Raw genomic sequence first — 19,266 nt, 5'->3', positions numbered from 1 at the left:
GAGAAATTAAGCAAAGGGTAGAAAGGCTCTACAGAGGGATCTGGGCAGGCTGGATTGATGGGCTGAGACCAGTTGTATGATGTTCAGCAAGGCTAAGGGCTGGGTCCTGTACTTGGGTCTCAACAACCCCATGCAACGCTACAGGCTTGGGGAAGAGTGACTGGAAAGTGCCCAGCAGAAAAGCACCTGGGGGTGTTGGTCAACAGCCGGCTGAATATAAGCCAACAGTATGCCCAGGTGGCCAAGAAGGCCAATAGCATCCTGGCTTGTATCAGAAATAGTGTGGCCAGCAGGAGTAGGGAAGTGATTGTCCCCCTGTACTTGGTACTGGTGAGGCTGCACCTCGAACACTGTGTTCAGTTTTGGGCCCCTCACTACAAGAAAGACACTGAGGTGCTGAAGCATGTCCAAAGACCAACAAAGCTGGTGAAGGGTCTAGAGCACAAGCCTTATGAGGAGTGGTTGAGGGAACTGGGATTGTTTAGCCTAAAGAAAAGGAGGCTGAGGGAAGACCTATCGCTCTCTACAGCTGTCTGAAAGGAGGTGAGGTTGTAGCAAGGTGGCTGTTGGTCTCCTCTCCCAAGTTCCAAATGATAGAACAAGAGGAAATGGCTTCGAGTTGTGCCAGGAGAGGCTTAAATTGGGTATTACGAAAAATTTCTTTACCAAGAGAGTTGTCAAGCATTGGAATAGGCTGCCAAGGAAGTGGTTGAGTCACCATCCCTAGAGGTATTTAAAAGATATGTAGAAATGGCACTTAGGGACACGGTTTAGTGGTGGACTTGGCAGTGTTAGGTTTACAGTTGGACTCAATGGTCTTAAAAGTCTTTTCCAACCTAAACGATTCTATGATTCTAAATACCTTGGCCTACACTCCCTAAGTATGCTTTCGCTTACCAGAGCACTGGCATGATTCTGTGGTGAAAGATTCTCAGATGGGGCTAGATGATTCTGGCTTGTGGGAAAAAGAGTTACTTTCAGTGGCACTGCCCAAACACAAGTGTTAACTTCCTGGACCCCACAAAGTTCCAGACTCTGCTGTTTCATAATGTTTGCAAAGCTGCCTCATCTGACTTCCTGGGGAAATATTGCTGGAGTTCCTGAACAGTTTCAGTTGGCAATTTCCCTTTCTCACTCCAAATATTTTTGTTGTCACAAGGCAGTTGAAACATGACCTGGCATTTCTGCATTATTTTCACCATTTCCCCAGTGTATCTAACTAACTGTCTTTAGGGTTTTATTTGGGTATTAACTGAGTTTCCAGTTTAGAGCATAACACTACTTATGGTACATCAGTTGTGTCATTACCATTGATTCACTAATTAAGGTAAAGAGCAATGAAGGCAAGTACTCTTTATAGATATTCTCTTCATTATTACAAGCTAGGCTGGACAGATTCTACTTTGTCTTACCATGAAAGTCTTACCATAACTTTTACTTAAGGTGAAAATTGAAACAAAGTCCCAAAAGCCTGAAGAGAGTAAGCATACTGGGTGTGAACTCTTGCTCAAAGAATGCAACTGTTAAGCTACAGCAAGCATTTCTTCTAATGTGGGTGTATGTATTCAATATAGACACTCCAGCAACTGAAGGATAGTGTGGAGACACCCAACCTTGCTTCAGGAGAAGCACAAATTAATTTTCAGCATGATGGCTTTGATATTCATGATGTCTGGGTGCAGAAGTTTACCTTGGTGAAAACTAAAGAGAGAATATTCTGTGCAGACTCAACTCTCTTTCTAGCTGAGCAACACAACAGTTGCTCATGCTTTTCATTTTCAAAAGCAGACACTAGAAGGCTGCACTCTGGAGTTGACACATGAGGCCAGACAATGAATAGGAAAGTTAAAATTCTGTCTTATATTTTCATTTTTTTTTAAAAAACGGCATAATTACTCAAGTTCATTTACATTTACACTTTCAATCATATAAATACTTCCCCCATAGAACTGCATAAAACCCCTAAAAATTGGGAGGTGGAAGGAAAAGACATTCATAGAATCATAGAATCATAGAATCGTTAGGGCTGGAAGGGACCTTCAAAGGTCATCTAGTCCAACCCCCCTGCAAGGAACAGGGATATCTCCAACTAGATCAGGTTGCTCAGGGCCTCATCCAACCGGGCCTTGAACGTCTCCAGGGATGGAGCATCCACCACCTCTCTGGGCAACCTGTTCCAGTGTTCTACAACTCTCATGGTAAAAAATTTTTTCCTAATATCCAACCTGAATCTACCTCCCTCTATTTTAAAACCATTACCCCTTGTCCTATCACAACTGGCCCTCTTGAACAGCCTCTCCCCATCTTTCTTGTAGGCCCCCTTGAGGTACTGGAAGATTCACTTCTATCTTTGATATACAGAGAAGACAGAAGCACCATAACACTCCGTGTTTCAGTGTTCTGTTGCCAAGAGCACAAAGAAACTGTCCCCAGGGGCTTGAATATCACAGATTCATGGCACAGCCCAGGAAAAACTGCAAAGCTTCTAATGAGGCTCTGTCCAAACTGGCTTACTTACTCATTTCCCTTCTGACACCACATTGCAAGTTGTTATCGTGAGGTGAGATGCCACTTCTTCTTTTTGCTTTCCTTAAAAGCTGAGACTGAAATCCAGGTGTCACCAACCATCCCACTGTTTATCTAGTTTCCTCTGAAGGTGTGGAGCATCTCCCCAGGATAAATCAGCCCACAGCCTTGCAGTTCTGAGTTGTACTGAACCATAAGTCTTGCCCTTCCCTTCTCCTCTCCTGGTTAGTGTCAGGTGAGTGGGTGGGAGAGCTGGCTCTTAGCTAATCTCTGCTGCAAGAAGTGAATAACCTTTACATCCCTTTATTCAGCTTCTTCATTCTGCGATTCCTTACTAATAGTGACGCCTTTGCCACTAATGCAAGTCAGTACCTAGCTACTGTCTTAGGGATTAGAAAAGTCCCTTAGAATGGCGTCAACTACTGTTGCGAGAAGCTTTCTGCTTTACTTCTATGCTGTCGCTAACACAATGGTCACATGAAAGCTAGTATTTCTGTACCTATAATACTGCGATACAACCATTTTGAATTACTGCTAGTTAGCTGTTACCAGCATCACTGCTCACTTTTTTTGATAACCAGATGTGCCAGGTCACTAAGAAATTATGGGAGTTGCTCAGCTGCATGCTACTGAACACTGATCTCCTTGAAGCAACCAGAATAGAACAGATGTAAGAAAAGAAACTACATAGCCTAGAGTCCTTGTTCATAGTGAAAAAGAACACAGAGCAACACATTAATACCTCAGATACTCAGATGACTCAAATTAACAGTAGCAACCAGCCTGCACAAACATTTACCGAAACTGTTAAATATGATAGTAAGATCTACCGGGAGAAAAACACAGAAGAAAGATATGTATATATGCCAAGTTGATGAGAGCTGTTAAGGGTTTTTTTTTGACATTTTAGAAAAATTTTCAAAGGATAACATAATTAGATTATTAAATACACTACAGAACATTCTGCAGGAGTTTTATCTTGTAACAGCTAGTAAGATTAAACCATCAACCTAAGGCATAGTCTTTAATATTAAAAAAAATTATTTGTAGTTTCTATTTCTGAAAAAAAAATCTAAATCACAATTATTTTTTAAAATTATCTCAAGAAATTAAAAAATACGTGTTATTTCTCACCTATAAATGGTATGGGGAACATACACTTCTCTAATTGGGAATTCCAAAATCTCTTTGTGAGGACGATTACGGTTTTCTGGAAATGGCTTCACTGGTAGTAATTCTGGCGTCAGACAATAACCAAGGTTTTCTGGAGCCGGGGAAATCTCCAGCTTAAGTGTTCCTTTAAAAAAAATCACAAAATTTCAGGAAAAAAATATAAAAAAACCCTAATGTATTACACAATAAAAACAAAAACAGTATGTGAGGTTACATAGCAATAGCGTGGAAACAAGAACTGGATCTTCTTGAAGATTGCATGAGAATGAAAGCATAGGTGTAGAAATACACACAGGAAGTAACCTACACATATCCCTACATATCAGGCCAATATATAGCTCTTTATGTTTACCCTGTACAATTTGAAAGGAACAGGAAAGAAAGGAATACTATATGCTACGGGTTGATGTTGTATTATCTTTCATACACAATATAAATTTTCTCTGGGAGACAAATAAAAGATAAAAGGGCTGCTGTCTAAAACAGTACTCCCTCACTCTCCCCACTCAGATTCTGCTCTGATTAATCTCTGCCAAAGTAGACACCACCCACCAGGAAAGCCAAGCCTGCTGTGGTGAGCAGTTATAACAGTTAATACGGGTAACATTTACCCAAGTATAACTAGACTTTCAGTTTAAATTCTCTGCTATGATAAGTGAAAACCATTTGGGGAACTCAGACTTGTCATTTCTGGCAATCAGCTAAAAAGGCAAAATAGCTTTGCACTCAGTTTATATTTTTACAGGTTCTTCTCCAACCCAGAAGAGCTTGAGCTATAATTTATCTAAAAAGAAGAAATAAGCTGGTCAGGTTTCTGACAGTAGCCAAACGCTATCTATGCTTCTCTATTTTGTTAGCTAACACTGACTCAAATACCCAAACAAGATGAAATGTGTACACATTTTAATCTTCCTCTGTAAAATATGACCCATCTAAAATCATTGCAGGGAAATAGCAAAGATCTTAGAAATTTGCTTTAAATCACTATCTTCAAAAAGCTTGAATAATAACAAAAGACATCCAGTAGTTAACTGTAAACTGAGCAGGAAAGCAAATAATTTTAGAATATCAAGCTAAATATAAATCTCCGTACTGTACTGTAAATCTTCTGTACTCATACAGAAAAAAACTCAAAAGAAACTGTCCTCAGGTAAATATTGATGGGAACCCAGGAAGTTACACGATAGCACATACTGTAGACTAAAAACACAAGTTTATTATATATTGGGGTTGGAATTTACAGAACAATTTAGGGGAGAAAAGTATGTATATCTTTTTCCATCCAAAATTAATTACGTACCTGGTAAAGTCTTAACTCTTCTCTGCAAGGAGGACGATCTTTTGAAATCAGCTAAAAATTTGAACAGATCTTCATCACTGAGCCTGTCTCCTTCCTACCAGCAGAAACACAAAAAGCAGCACCTTTATAACAATACTCCATAACACTGAGAGAAGCTTCTGAGTGAATCATGTCCTTCGGTGTCTGAGAGCAGGGAGGGAGAGCAAATTGAAGCTCCTGTGATCCAAGAGGAACGGGTCAAGGATCTGCTTCACCAGCTGGATGCCCACAAGTCTATGGGGCCTGATGGTATCCACCCGAGAGTCCTGAGAGAGCTGGTGGATGTCATTGCCAAACTCTCGTCCATTATCTTTGGGAAGTCTTGGCTCACTGGGGAAGTTCCGCTGGACTGGGGGCTGGCGGATGTTACCTCCATTTACAAAAAAGGGCGGAAGGAGGATCCGGGGAACTACAGGGCTGTCAGTCTGACCTCGGTGACAGGCAAAGTCATGGAACAGGTTATCTTGAGTGCTATTAATGAGCACATACAGGTTAACCGGGTGATCAGGCCCAGTCTACATGGGTTTATGAAAGGCAGGTCTTGCCAATCAAACCTGATCTCCTTCTATGATGGGGTGACCCGCCTGGTTGACGAGGGAAGGGCTGTGGATGTAGTTTTCCTTGACCTCAGTAAAGCCTTTGATACAGTTTCTCATAGTGTTCTGGTTCAGAAACTGATAACTGCTGGCCTGGATAGGCACACCCTCCTTTGGATTAAAAACTGGCTGGATGGCCGGGCCCAAAGAGTGCTGGTAAATGGGGCTAAATCCGGCTGGAGGCCGGTCACCAGTGGGGTTCCCCAGGGCTCAGTGCTGGGTCCGGTTCTGTTTAACATCTTTATCAATGACCTGGATGAGGGGATTGAATGTACCCTCAGTAAGTTTGCGGACGACACCAAACTGGGAGGCTGTGTCGATCTGCTCGAGGGTAGGGAGGCCCTTCAGAGGGATTTGAACAGACTGGATCGTTGGGCTGAGGCCAATGGCATGAGCTTTAATAAGGCCAAGTGCAGAGTCCTTCACTTGGGGTATAAAAACCCCAAGCATCGCTATAGGCTTGGGGAAGAGTGGCTGGAGAGCTGCCTGGCGGAGAAGGACCTGGGGGTGTTGGTTGACTACCAGCTTGATATGAGCCAGCAGTGTGCCCAGGTGGCCAAAAAGGCCAATGGGATACTGGCGTGTATCAAGAATAGTGTAACCAGCAGGAACAGGGAAGTGATCCTGCCCCTGTACTCAGCACTAGTGAGGCCGCACCTGGAATATTGTGTCCAGTTTTGGGCCCTTCGCTTTAAAAGAGATATTGAGCTCCTGGAGCGAGTCCAAAGAAGGGCGACTAAACTGGTCAAGGGGCTGGAAAATAAAACTTATGGGGAGCGGCTAAGGGAGTTGGGGCTGTTTAGCCTGGAGAAGAGGAGGCTGAGGGGAGACCTGATTACAGCCTACAAACACTTGAGAAAAGATGGTGGGGAGTTAGGGAAAGGGCTCTTTACATTAGTGTTGGGTGATAGAACAAGAGGAAATGGGTATAAGCTTAGTCAGGGGAGATTCAGGTTGGATGTTAGAAAGTATTTCTTCTCTGAAAGGGTTGTCAGCCACTGGAATAGACTGCCCAGGGAGATGGTTGAGTCCCCATCCCTGGATGTGTTTAAGAATAGGGTGGATGATCTACTTAGCGATATAGTTTAATGGGGATTAGGGATGGTTGGACTCGATGATCTCTAAGGTCTTTTCCAACCTAGAAATCTATGAATCTATGAATCTATGTCCTTCAGGCATGCACAGCAAATGGGTTACTGCCTACTTGACAGCAGTTATCCTCTGTCCCCACACACACATCACTGGTAACTTTTCCCAACACAGTTCACATTACATAGGCGAAAAACGTCTTAGGAAATCAGGAATAAAGAGTATTCAATACCTGTTTAAAGAAGGTGTTGAGGGTCAGAGAGATTGTTTTAAAGTTTGGTGCTGGATAGCTGTCCTCCGAGCTGAGACTTCTCTCAGAAAGTCTTCTTGCCTGCAGCAGCATTGCCCTCTTGTCACTAGCAGATCCTTTCCCTTCAAAGGGAAATTAAATGAAGCATCAACTTGCTTTGTGTTGCTTTAGTACAAAGACTTTCAGAATACACTAGAAATCCACAACTTCCCAGAAACATCAGAGAATAGAGAGAGTACCTAAAACATTCCAGTGCTTTTATTTCAGACCATGTGGAGCAATTGAATGCAAGACACATCGAGTGAATTGACGTTATTTCTGCCACAGAGCACAAGCTTATACAAATTTTTAGTTCATGGATTACACAGCACATTGGTCAATGTTGTTGACCAATGGTCCTGTATACTCTAGAACATATGTATTTTGACTGCCTTGCCCTGTGTTGCAAATGAACTCCATATGGTAAAGGGAGTTTTATTCCTACAAAGCCAGTGTACAGCAAAAACTGGGCCTAAACCATGGAAAAATATTTAGCACACGTAAAAATAAATATGCAGAGATCAAACAGTGAGCATATAAAGTTGTATGTGTTTATAGCCTGAAAAGGAAGGCTGAGAAGACACGACTTTGAATCTGTTGTTCACTCTTGATTCTAGAGTGAATGACATTGTTTCCTGCACACAGTCCTACCGGAAAGTCACCTTGCACTAGTTAGAAAAGTTGGACAACTACCGTTTAAACCTTCAGCCTCAGGTATTTCTCGTTCAAGTGTTGAAAGGTTGAAGAAATTAGTTAGGCTTATGGGAATCCAGGCGAACGGCATTCTGTATTTCCCCAACCGCTGACAAAAGGATTCAGCTTGGGCTTTCAGTTTTTCAATCTTTTCTTTTGTCTAAGACAAAGACAATAATGACTGTTTAAAAAGCATTGTTATTTTAATACTACTACAGATAAAAAAATCGAAATTACATCTTTACAATTCAGTAAACAAGTCGCATTCATATCTCCCGTGCTTTCTTGTTACATCACTGTCAGGATCCTAGCTGTTTTGATTTGTACATTCACTTCTCCTTTCTTTTCAATAAGTCCATTTTCATTATAGAAAAGAAGAATGCATATCTCAAGCCCAGACATGAACATTGGCAGCTTCTGCTTACTTCATCAGATACAGAAACAACGTTCTGCTGAAAGCAATATTCTAAAGATGAGAGACGTGTGGAAGGCCAGCAAACACTGTCATTCTGCTCCAGGAAGGTAAATGACTGTGAATTCCTTGAACAGAGCTCATGTTATCTAGGGATGACAGCGCTGAACTGGCCACATACACACTACAACAGGTTGTTTGCCCATCCAAATCAATAACTTGTCTCTGAGGTACAAATATTTCTGCTAACTCCACATCGCATTGTCACCTCCTTCGGTCAACCCATCTGCTTTGTGACTCAAGACTTTGACAGTATTGATATCCAAAGGGGTCAGTAATGAAAGTGCACCTTGCCTTCTCATGACTTCTTCCTGTCAGTCACCAGACTGCTTGCACCGTGAATGCACCAACTGGCTTCCTCCTCAAAGTTCTTGGGGTTCTGTTCTATTCCAAAGTGTCTGCTCTTTCTCTGCATTTTTCTTTCATGCATTTTTTTGATCTAAACACTCTTTATAGCTATTTACTTACCTTGCCAGCCTCACTTTCTTTAAGAACCATGTAGGGTTCTGCACAATCTCCGATTTCTCCTTGCTGAAGCACTTTTTCTATCTACAAAAAGCAGTAAAATATAACACTCAAAAGAAAAAATATCACTCAAATAGTAACATGTTCTTTCTCTAGCAATAGAAAAGAGCCTGCCTAAATGGACAATACAGAATCCTTAAAACTGTCTTTATGGAGTAACCGATACTAAACCTTCTCCCAATTTTCCATGTGGTTTGTTAGAAAGCAGAAAATACATATGTGACAACATCATCAGTCAGAATTAGAAAGATTAACACATTTCAAATGAAGTGGTTCAAGCTGATTCAATTTCAGAATTAAAAAAAAACAAGATGATGCAAAGTGCACTAAAACAAAGCCAAAAACCTCCACAGAATGTAATGAAAAAATTAAAAAATCGCTTATTTAATTTTAATTTAAATTTCCCTTAGGCAGAGGCAGGAAATCCTAAATACTTAGTAGAACTAGAATAGAGGGTATCAACATAACTTCTTAGCTTGGAAGTGAGATATATCAGAGGACACCTGCACACACACTATTAAAAACTATCAGAATTCATCTCAGCTACAGGAATCTCATGTTTGTCAGCTCCACAAACTCAGACAACAGGCACAGCCAGGAACTGGAAGAATGGTGTTGAAGTAGCACTGCAACATACCTTTATTACTAGGTATATATCTGATGAGGGATAAGTGACGGAAAATACTGCTGATCTTGCCTGAGTAGACAAGTCAATGGAGGCTGTATGAGAACGCAAGAATCCTCTTAATGAATCAGAGTTGAGGTCACAGTGAAAATTTTCTGAGATCTTGAAAAGAGAAAGAATTAAAATGTATTGCAAGCAAAAATGCATCAAATTTTATTTAAAAAATTCAAAAGTAGTAACTGGAACTACAAAATAAACAATTGCAAGCATGTGACTTTGATTGAATAAAAAGAATCCTGGATCAGACTGCATGTGCGAAGAAGTTGCATGTTTTTTGTAAGTTTTCCTAGACTATTACTCTAGAGATAAAAACCCAAGTCAATTGAACAAAAATACTGTACGCACACTTACCTTTTTTCTTTCTTTTATGTCATAGAGAGCTATGCATGCAAACAAAGGTTCAATCTCTATATCAAACCTGTTAAGGAGAGACACACAGGACACTGATTAATACCACACTCTTATTACTCTGTATAATAAAAAAATGAGAGGGCTATATTTCAGCTGCACTTCCATTAGAAAATAAGGAGAAATATTTACTTCCAGACCACAGCTCTCTCCAAGTCTGGAGGATTTTTTGATGAGTGCATTTTATTAGATGATTTCAAAAGGAAAAGAAGGGAAGAAAACTGCATGCAACGTATTTTCCAAATTTGTCAGAAAGATGATCTCAGATATCAGTTAGAAACGATTACACCTTTCTTGATTTTTTTTTTCTGTTTATCAAGGCCAGTAGCATGAGACCAATCTAGTTTATAGGAGATATATATAATTGGGGCTCATTCCCAACTCCTTTTCACCGTGACAAGTTGGAGACTTCCGTAACGGTGGACAGGAGTAGTCCTCTGTTACACTAAGAAGGAACAAGGAAGTGTGTAGACGCTTGCTGAACAGGACACCTGCAGTGGTGTAGCAGGGATGGCAGCAGTACCCTGGTACAAACAGAGAAACAGTTACTTACTTCAGAGTTTGCAGCTTCACCAAAATCCTGTTGCCCAGATGTTCCCTTGGGCGATCAGGCACTGGCCGTATCTCCACTGCATCTTCCTATCATTAAACAGTTACTCTAGTCATACTCAAGTAAAACAACTCTAGATTTACATACTTAAATAAACCCTTTATGTGACGTTACCTGGGCTGCTGCTACAGACCTACAGACTAGCACCTTCGCTACTCAGCAGGAGTTTCATCTCTTCGGAGACGAAAGAAAACTGTTCTGTATTTCTGAATACTCACACTTCTGACCCCCACCTGGCATTTACACTGAATATTTATCCTTCTGGGCTCCAAGCAAGCGTTACGGCAAGGGGCAGCACCCTGACACAGCCGTGCCACCAGCACGTGGCTTGACCCACACGGAGAGGGGTATAACCTCAGGCGACACCACGAGTCCCAGTACAACCCCCTGCACAAACATTCCAGATAGCCGACCAGGAGGGTGTGGTGATGTGCCTTCACCACATCAGTATCCAAAGGAGACACGTCTCCAGGTGTCCTAGTTTTAGCTGGGACAGAGTTTTTAACAGCTAGAAGAGCTCCGTGTTTTGGTTTTACTCAGAGGCTCACTCTGAGAAGAATGCTGATAGCAAGTAGATGTTTGAGACTCCAAGGCTGGAGTGCAGAAGCACGGCGGGATAAGGGGGAAGCATAGCTGGGACAAGGGGGACACGATTCCCCTTGTGATTTGTAGTGGAACTTAAGATTGAGGGCCAAACTGGCCAATTAGTATTCCATATCATGCAGCGTCATGCCCAGTATAAAAGTGAGGGTCAGCCGAGAAGGGCTTTTGCGCTTTGGCTCTTTTGCGCTTTTGCTCTTTTGCGCTTGCTGCGCTGTTGCTCTGTTGTTTTTCTTTCTTTTTTCCCTCTCTCTCCCAGTACTCCCACTCTCGGAGTACTCTCTCTCTCTCTGCCCCTCTCTATTTCGGGGCCTCGCGTTCGTCCGGGATTGCAGCTTCGGGATGAGACGGGCTTCGCATACGAGGGGGTGGTGAGCACCTACGCTGTATTAAATCATCTGTATTAAATCCTTCTTATCTCAACCCACGGGTTTCCCGTTTATCCTTTAATTCTCTCCCTCATTCCTGGGGGTGGGGGAAGGGGAGTGACTGGCTAGGGGCGGGGGGTTTAACCTAACCCACGGACACCAGGCCACAAATCCTGTTTTTCGGCTGCTAACGGTGCAGCGTTAAACGGCCATGGGGAAGGACGGTGGGGCAAGCCAGCCCCGCGCCCACCTCATCCACGGCGGGGTAGAGGGCGAGCAGCTCGGCGTGCCTGTCAGTACGACGCGCCGCCTCGCTCTGCCTCTCGAACTCCTCGGCGCTGACGTGCCGCAGCAGGATTTCCAGGCGCGGCTCCGGCTGCAGGCTGCGCAGGTCGAAATCGGAGGAGGCGAGGGTCGTCCTCGAAGCCTCCTCGGGCAGCACATGGACTTGCCGGGGTCCCACCTGTCGGAAAACAACAAAACGGTGAGCTGTGCTCTGGAGACCGGGGCGCCATGGAATGTCTTCCTGCTTGTCCGGCAGAGAGGGCCCTCACACCGCCTCTGACATGAGGCCCAATGGCAAACACAGCTCTCCACTTGACGCCATTCCAGAGATTCTAGGATGCCTCCTTTGAGGAAAGCTGCTGTATTTGACTGCTTTTCCCAAAGCGAAGAAAACGTACCTGAAAGTTTGCATCGCTGGAATCCACTGTTTCCGACTCAAATGTTTGTTTTTGAAGGGTCTTGTGAAAATCTTTTCGGGACCCCTTGTTTTTCAGGCTACAAGTATCTGAATTCCCTTGGTTCCTTTCACAGAGAAGCCCGAGCAAGCCAGAGCAGTGGGAGGAGGATTTCAGAGAAAACAAAACAGAAAAGACAAATTTCAAAAAATATTAAGCAACTGGAAACATTAGTGTGCACAAAACCCGCGCAGCACAGCTTTTATACAAAAATGTGACATTTCACGTTTAATTGCTTTATCACATCACTGCAACTCTATCACGTATATTAAGAATGGTTTTTAAAGGAAGAGCATTCATTTAGATCACTTCTGCATAGACTGTGAGCCTGACACAGCAGTAAAACCTGACCTGGGCACAAATCAGCTCTGAGATCCTCAGCAGACATACTGATTATTTCAGTGACTTTAAGAACATGGATCTAGATCACTTAGCTCTTGGCTGGCTCTTTGCTCCTGCAATTACACATCAAGGAGCTTACTGCTCTTGTCCTGGACCTAGCTGGTATCCCAGGTTAATCACAGACAACAATCTACACCTTTCAAACAGTGCCTGTTTTTGAAGAGGGCTGTTGCTAGAGCACAATGAAATGCTCTCTGCTGGTGAGTTTCCAAAATTTTGAAGCAAGGTACCAGTTTTGAGTTAAATTTTTGTAGTAGGTGGAAAAAAACAGCAGGTACCCTGAAAAAAGATACTAGATGCATCCAGAGCTCTATTTCTTTCATGTTAGTATGCAGTTTGTTAAATCCTAGGATGGTCTTTTTGCAGTTGGTCTCCTCAGTTACAGTATCCTGCTTTGTTCATTTTCCTTTCTGTAACACTCCCAAAGCCATGTCTAAACATCTGAGTACTTTCATAAAGATGCCATGATAAGCAATTATTGATCAGGGAGACACCTTTTTATTACATTTTGGGAGTAACTGAATTATATGCTCTGATGTGTTTTAATTTTAATTGTTTGCATTTCAGTCGTTTACCAGTTCACTGCAAATGGAGACTGAAGTCATAAAAGAGACAATCCCAGCTCTCCTTGGATGTGACCTTGTTTTGAAACTGTCTTAATCATCCAGAATGAAAGACAGAAATTCTGTATGAGTTTACTTTAAGACATTTCAGCATCCAAAAGAGGTTTTGTTGATTATTTTTTCACTACTTCTGGTGGCAACGAAATGATTAATGGAGAGATTTATGTACCTGTGAATACACTTTCCCTGCGTCTTTACCCCTCGTGATGTACAATCTATGCTGGAGATGCCTTTCTCCTAAAGTATTCCTTTATTTTTTTATGTTGTGCATTTATTTTGAAAAGCACAATAGCAATCAAACCTCACCAAGAGGTAAACCCTGCTTTTAGCGCATATGTGAATTTAATGGCCACACACTGAATTAAGAAAATGAGATGAGGAAAAGGAACAAAGGAGAAATGAAAGGAGAAACTGACGAGCAAGGGAACAAGCGTCCCATTTAGCCTCTGTTGAGAATACATGGACCCCTCAGCTGTGTCCACCCCCTTTGTCACACACCTCTCTACCCTGAGGCACAAGGACCACCTCTGCTCATGCCACCCACTGAAGATGCTTCAATCTCCTGTTCTGAACCTTCACATCCATGAATGGATGAAAGTCACTTACACACTCCTCTGATCCTTAGCTCACCAGATCATACATTCAGCAACCTGTCCTATGAATCTGTCTCCCAAGCAGGTAACTGCAGTTTTTTCAGTCTTTCTCAAAACAACGGAAAGTTTTCTACAGTTACTTTATCTCATTTGTCTCTTGATGTCTTTTCTTCCTCCCATATCTGTTTTGAGAAGAGTGTCCAAGCATACCATGAGACTCCCAATAACAATCTATCACTGGCTTATGTGACACTGCAGCATCTTTTACACTGTCTTGTTCTTTGCCGTTTTTAAGAACTTGCTTGCTTTGTTAGCTACAGCCATCAAAGCTCAGGTCTCTGGCAGGGCCTTTCATCGTGTTTACCTCAGACTCAACTGCTCAATAAAGTTTTTGAATGCAAATTTGCCTTACCTGAATGAATGAAATAGTAAACCACACAACAAATCTTTTCACATGTGTATTTCTATGGCTCCATTCACATTTCTACAAGTACAGGTAGGTGCAAAAATAGCTATGTTCTACTTTTCACCTCACCTACTTTACTGCTCGCTCCCTACTCATGCGCACAGACAAAGCTGCACTTTGGCTTTTTACAGTGCACTCAGAACCACGCTGTGTGAAAGACCTAGCACCCATGCTCTGAGCAGTGCAGGTGGAGAGCCTGCACAACCCGCCAGCTTATTTTCAGTGACTCACTGCGGAACAGTTCTGAGAACTCAAGAACTCAATCAATTTCATCAGCAGCCCCAGAGGAAGTCTCTTAATAACCGTCAGCAGCTGTTCCATCCCTGCACAAGCTGCACAATTAAACAATGCAATTCCTTTACAATCACTGGGAGTCATCCCTTAACACACTGACTGCTGATGCACTTCAGGTCAGAAGAACAGAGAGCACAAGAGCAGTCGAAGGGGCACAATGAAATGAGAGTGAATGTGCTAGCACTCTACCGTCAGCTGCTACTACAGCTTCTCAAGAACCGGGCATGAGTGCAGGAGGGGATGAACAGGAAGTGGTGCAGAAAAACAGAGCTCCAAAAACTCTTTCTGAAGAACAGGAGCGGGTGATGAGGAAGGAGGCGAGTTCCACTGGCACAGCGCAGCCCTGAGAGGCTGGGGACAGACACCCTCACATAGAAAGCACTGACTGAGAGTTTCTTTACATTAAATACGTGAAATGGAATGAAATGAAATGATTAGATTAAATCAAATTAGATTGAGATAAAATGATGTAAAATAAAATAAAATAAAATATAATAAGGAAATTAAGTCACTTGTAACGACTACATGTCCAATTCTGTGTGTGAATTACACTGGCCTCAAATGCAGAAATCACTTACTGATATAAAATAGTAAAGTTAGATGTTACACTAATAATCCCATGACTAAAATCAATCACTGCTGGGAAAGCCTATAATCCTCAGTTTTTTTGCTACTAGCACTCTCTTTTGTTTTCAGAAACCATTAGAAGTCAGATTACGTTGAATTTCCAGGGCATGGAGGGGAAAATGAAGAGCATACAAATGTAATCTTTATCCCTATTATCTTTCCTTTCAGTGTGATCAAATAGTAGCAGTATTCCTGATTTAGATAAATCATCATTACAGACAGTGGATATGAATTTCTTCCCAATTAAATCCCAGAGCACCTGATAGTTAAGAAGCGGATGCAACAATATTTAGCTATACTCCACCGACTCAAACAAAACTATATAGTTACATATACTACCGAAAAGTCAGTTCTTGTCTTCATTTACTGATTCAAATTATCATTTTTTAGGATTACTTATATCAGCATGCATCCCCTCTCTGACAAATAAGATGCAAGGTACTTTCTATTCGATTTACTTATACGTAGCTTACTTTCGATTCACAATCAGCCACTCCCGGATATACGTCTGAACACAATCTCTGACATGTGAGTCCAGTTCAACCCTGGGGAAAAAGCAACACATTGCAAATATTTTACTACTTAGGTCAGACCTTAAGAACAAAGAAATTTATCTAAACATGCTTGTTAGATAAAGGCCTCTCTATTAATCCTCTCCTGTATATTTATTTCACTGCTAAACTATTGTTTGAATTTTAGAGAATTCTGTGTGCTGAATTTCCTGATTCAGGTTCTTGTTACTGTGTTTATAAACTAACATTACATTTAACAGAGGTAACCATTTGCCACACTATGCATTCCATGAATATAAGACCCATATTGCTATAAAATAACGTAAAATAGAAGAAATTACACCGGGTACCCACTTTCGTGATTTTCAAAACTTGATAACAAGTGTCAACGTGTAGTAACATTTTTCCAGAGCCTCAGCTCCTGAACTTTTGCAAATACACAGTCTCTCGTATGTTTTTCACGCAATTTTCTCTTCCTCATAGAAATGAAGAAAATTCTAAAAACGGACCCTAAGCTTTTAATCAGACAGCATAATAAAACTTCGAGATCTAATAATATAATTTAATTTTATGATTTTCAAAGAAGTCACATTTAATGTAGAGGGTTATCAGAGCTGCCTGATAAACTGGATACAGATTAGAATGAAAATATTATAAGCTAAAGTCGATGTCCCTGAACTTGCTGTCATGGTGTTGTAGCATAATTCCTCTACCCCGATTCTAAAAAATTTCAGTGACCTGTGCCAAAATCACTTGTTATATTCCCCCATCCAAGCAAGTACAAGAGGAGGATACACATGCAACGCAGGAATGGGTGAAAAGTATGACACTTTTTAGCACTTTCCACCTAGACTCTTAAAGATTTGCCACTGACTACCAAGACTGAGTAACAACTGGTTTGGGTTCACGCGTGCACCAGCTTGGCTGATGGCAGGCTGCTGTGCGCCCCTGCCACCGGTGGACTGGCACAGCACGTGGTCACTTCCTGCGTGCAGTTCAGTCGGGACCTGCGTTTGCAAGCAGGTGGCACGTTAACCCAGTTTGGTCGGTGGTAGTATCTGTTTCCTGCTCTCGGTGCAGGAAGACACTCCAGACTGCATCGCCTGCAGGCAAACCTTTGGTGTGTGCCCCTCCTGTGCTCTCATCTTCCTTAACTTGCCTTGGCATCCTTAACCAGAATTTTCTGTGAAAGCACTAATATCAATAATGGTGGTGTGAAAGGCTAAATGAGAAGCCGCTGTGTGAAAAAAAAAAAAATCTTTGCTGGTATTAACTATTCGAGCTTTGTCACAGACTCCTTACAAAACCCTTAATGTCACTGTGGTGCAAATCAGGCCTAAGACTGATTATACAGCATGAGTCTATACATTCTTCTACGGGAAAAACAAATAGATAACTGCTGTTTTAAGCAGCAGGCATGCCGGGAAGTAACCTTCGAAATAGGAGAGAAATTGCAATCTTATCTTTTACACTGCATTTCAAAGTCGGGTAATTTTTTACTTGTTTTGTCCATCATTTAAATACATGGGAACTTCAAGCACCAAAATATTCATTGTCTCCCACATCCGTTCTCTCTCCCTAATCCACAGGAAATCAAGAATTCATGATAAAGATTGGAACATTTTCTATGAATAACTTCAAGTGAAAATCACCTTTTGTGTGAATGTTACAAAAGTCCCTAGGAGCTGTATGATTCAAAGAGTTCTCAGGTGTCCTAGCACAGCACCCTGTCTCTACTATCTTTGCTCTCTTGAACTTTCTGAGAGATGCATTTAACCAAGAAGGAACTTGCAGGCTGAGACCTTGCTTAGAGAGAAAGGTTCTCAGCTAGTCCACAGCTGGCAAAAATCATATATGCTGTGGTTCCTGCTTAGGCTTACTACATGTTGTATGTTGGGCAGAAAACACTGAAAAAATACCACTGTTGTGTAGGGTTCTAATTTATACAGCTGGATGGTATAAATTAGAGCAGGCTGCAACAAATTTCGCAGGAACAGAGGGGGATATAGGTCTACCCTGTGAGCCAGGACACCATAAGCTAAGCCTATTTGTCTTTTCAGCATTCAGGCTCAGCACACTAGAGAATATAGACTGTGCTGTTCATTTCCTGAACATACTGGAAGGAACCAGCCCCCCATCCCAACCACGCTGCACGGTTAGCGATCTCTGTAGACATAGCAGTTTGGGGGTAAACTGGTGCTGACTTCATGTTTATCCGGCTGTTACTGCTTGCAAAACTCAACAGGCCTTGTGGTTCTACTTGAAGGTATCATTTACAGCGAAAAAATCCTTGAAGAGTATTTTGTATACAATGCATAAGGCTCTCCTAAACCACCTCAGAAAACTCTCCAACGCATCCCTTTTTCTCATTCTGAAAAATTGTTACCCATAGTTTGCCTCTTTATTAAACCAGCTTAAATATTTCCACATGGCCGAGCACCAGTATCAACACATGCTACCTATTTTAATTTAAAAGCTGCTGAAAACAGTGGAATTATTTTTTTAATGCCAGCCTGAAACCAAAAGTGACTCCTACACTAGAAATTAACACCTTTTTTCCCCCAAATCTTGTGAAATATGAACTATTTCCCTGTATTTAAGCAAGAAAGGTACTGAGAAAGAGATATTTAGTGATCTAATCAATGCCATGTAACACATAGCTGGCAAAACAAAAAGAAAAAAAAGAAAAAACATCAATCCTATGCTTACTGCATGATCAGAGTCAACTTCCACCTTTGAGATCACAGCTACAAAATTATTTTCCATACTACCCTCCTTCCTTTCTTCACTCTTCTTCCTGGCCTACGCCTACCTGACTTTTGCTGCTACCAGCTAGCTCAGGAAGTCGCGTAACCACTTGTATAATTCTAACGTGCTAACAGGCCTAACAGAATCAATGGCAAATTTCAAATGTTTTAAGTTCAGCAAGTGCATAATGACTGGATGGATGACAGAGTGAGGTGTCTCGATCAGCACCTTTAGAACTATTTTTAACTGCAGCATTTAAGATAGAGAAAGTCTCCTTACCCATCTTCTGGCATAGAGGGTTGCAAAGTTCTGCACTCTTTGGGTGTAAAGACAATGTCCAAGTCATCTTCAGGAAAATCACCAAGTTCTTGTGCTAGCTCTGAGTCCAAGTTGTTCAGCCGTGTCATTAGGAAGCCTTCAAAATCTACTGGGTCTACTGCGTCATAAAAGGAAGGCTAATGGAAGAAATAAAGAGGTGTTTATTTTAGCAACAGAAAATTTTGCTTAGTAGTGCAGTTTAGGCTCATTTATTTAATTCTTGTCATTGTCCCATTATTTATTAAACATCGGAAACAGACTTCTAACCTTACATACAGCACCACTGCATTTAATGCAGCGAAAAGTTGCTAATGCAATGTTCAGTCAATAAAAGAAAGGGAACAAAGAGAGAAAAGATTTAAAACACAAAGAAGAAATGGAAGATACTACACCTACATCCCAATTTGCACCTACTTTTCCTGTTGAGCTTTCCTAGATGCTGGTATAAGGAGGGCTGTCTGAGGTATATCCTGGATGCCCCCAGATGTGTTCTCCTGGATTCCCATGAAGCGCACTCAGTCCCCCTTGTTCAATCCATGGCATTAATCAGAGTTATGAAAAAGGCAGTAG

The 19,266-nt window shown here is 41.8% G+C and overlaps 1 protein-coding gene across 1 annotated transcript in view; it reads right to left on the bottom strand.

Annotated features, from left to right (window-relative positions):
• DOCK8 (dedicator of cytokinesis 8) overlaps positions 1-18,833 on the bottom strand; it is a 73,752-nt gene extending 54,919 nt beyond the window's left edge. Inside the window, exons 1-12 of the mRNA XM_086629953.1 lie at positions 18,658-18,833; positions 15,592-15,663; positions 12,057-12,180; positions 11,624-11,836; positions 10,349-10,434; positions 9,739-9,805; positions 9,340-9,489; positions 8,646-8,726; positions 7,706-7,865; positions 6,956-7,095; positions 5,000-5,093; positions 3,661-3,823 (exon numbers count right to left, since the gene is read on the bottom strand). Coding sequence (XP_086486079.1) covers positions 3,661-3,823; positions 5,000-5,093; positions 6,956-7,095; positions 7,706-7,865; positions 8,646-8,726; positions 9,340-9,489; positions 9,739-9,805; positions 10,349-10,434; positions 11,624-11,836; positions 12,057-12,180; positions 15,592-15,663; positions 18,658-18,785 — 1,478 coding nt within the window. The 5' untranslated portion in view covers positions 18,786-18,833. The remainder of the gene's footprint in view (positions 1-3,660; positions 3,824-4,999; positions 5,094-6,955; positions 7,096-7,705; positions 7,866-8,645; positions 8,727-9,339; positions 9,490-9,738; positions 9,806-10,348; positions 10,435-11,623; positions 11,837-12,056; positions 12,181-15,591; positions 15,664-18,657) is intronic.
• Positions 18,834-19,266: the final 433 nt, after the last annotated feature.

This window comes from Tauraco erythrolophus, chromosome Z (assembly GCF_009769465.1).
Source record: "Tauraco erythrolophus isolate bTauEry1 chromosome Z, bTauEry1.pri, whole genome shotgun sequence".
In the NCBI taxonomy this organism is placed as follows: domain Eukaryota; kingdom Metazoa; phylum Chordata; class Aves; order Musophagiformes; family Musophagidae; genus Tauraco; species Tauraco erythrolophus.
This window is presented reverse-complemented; position numbering and strand designations above follow the sequence as displayed.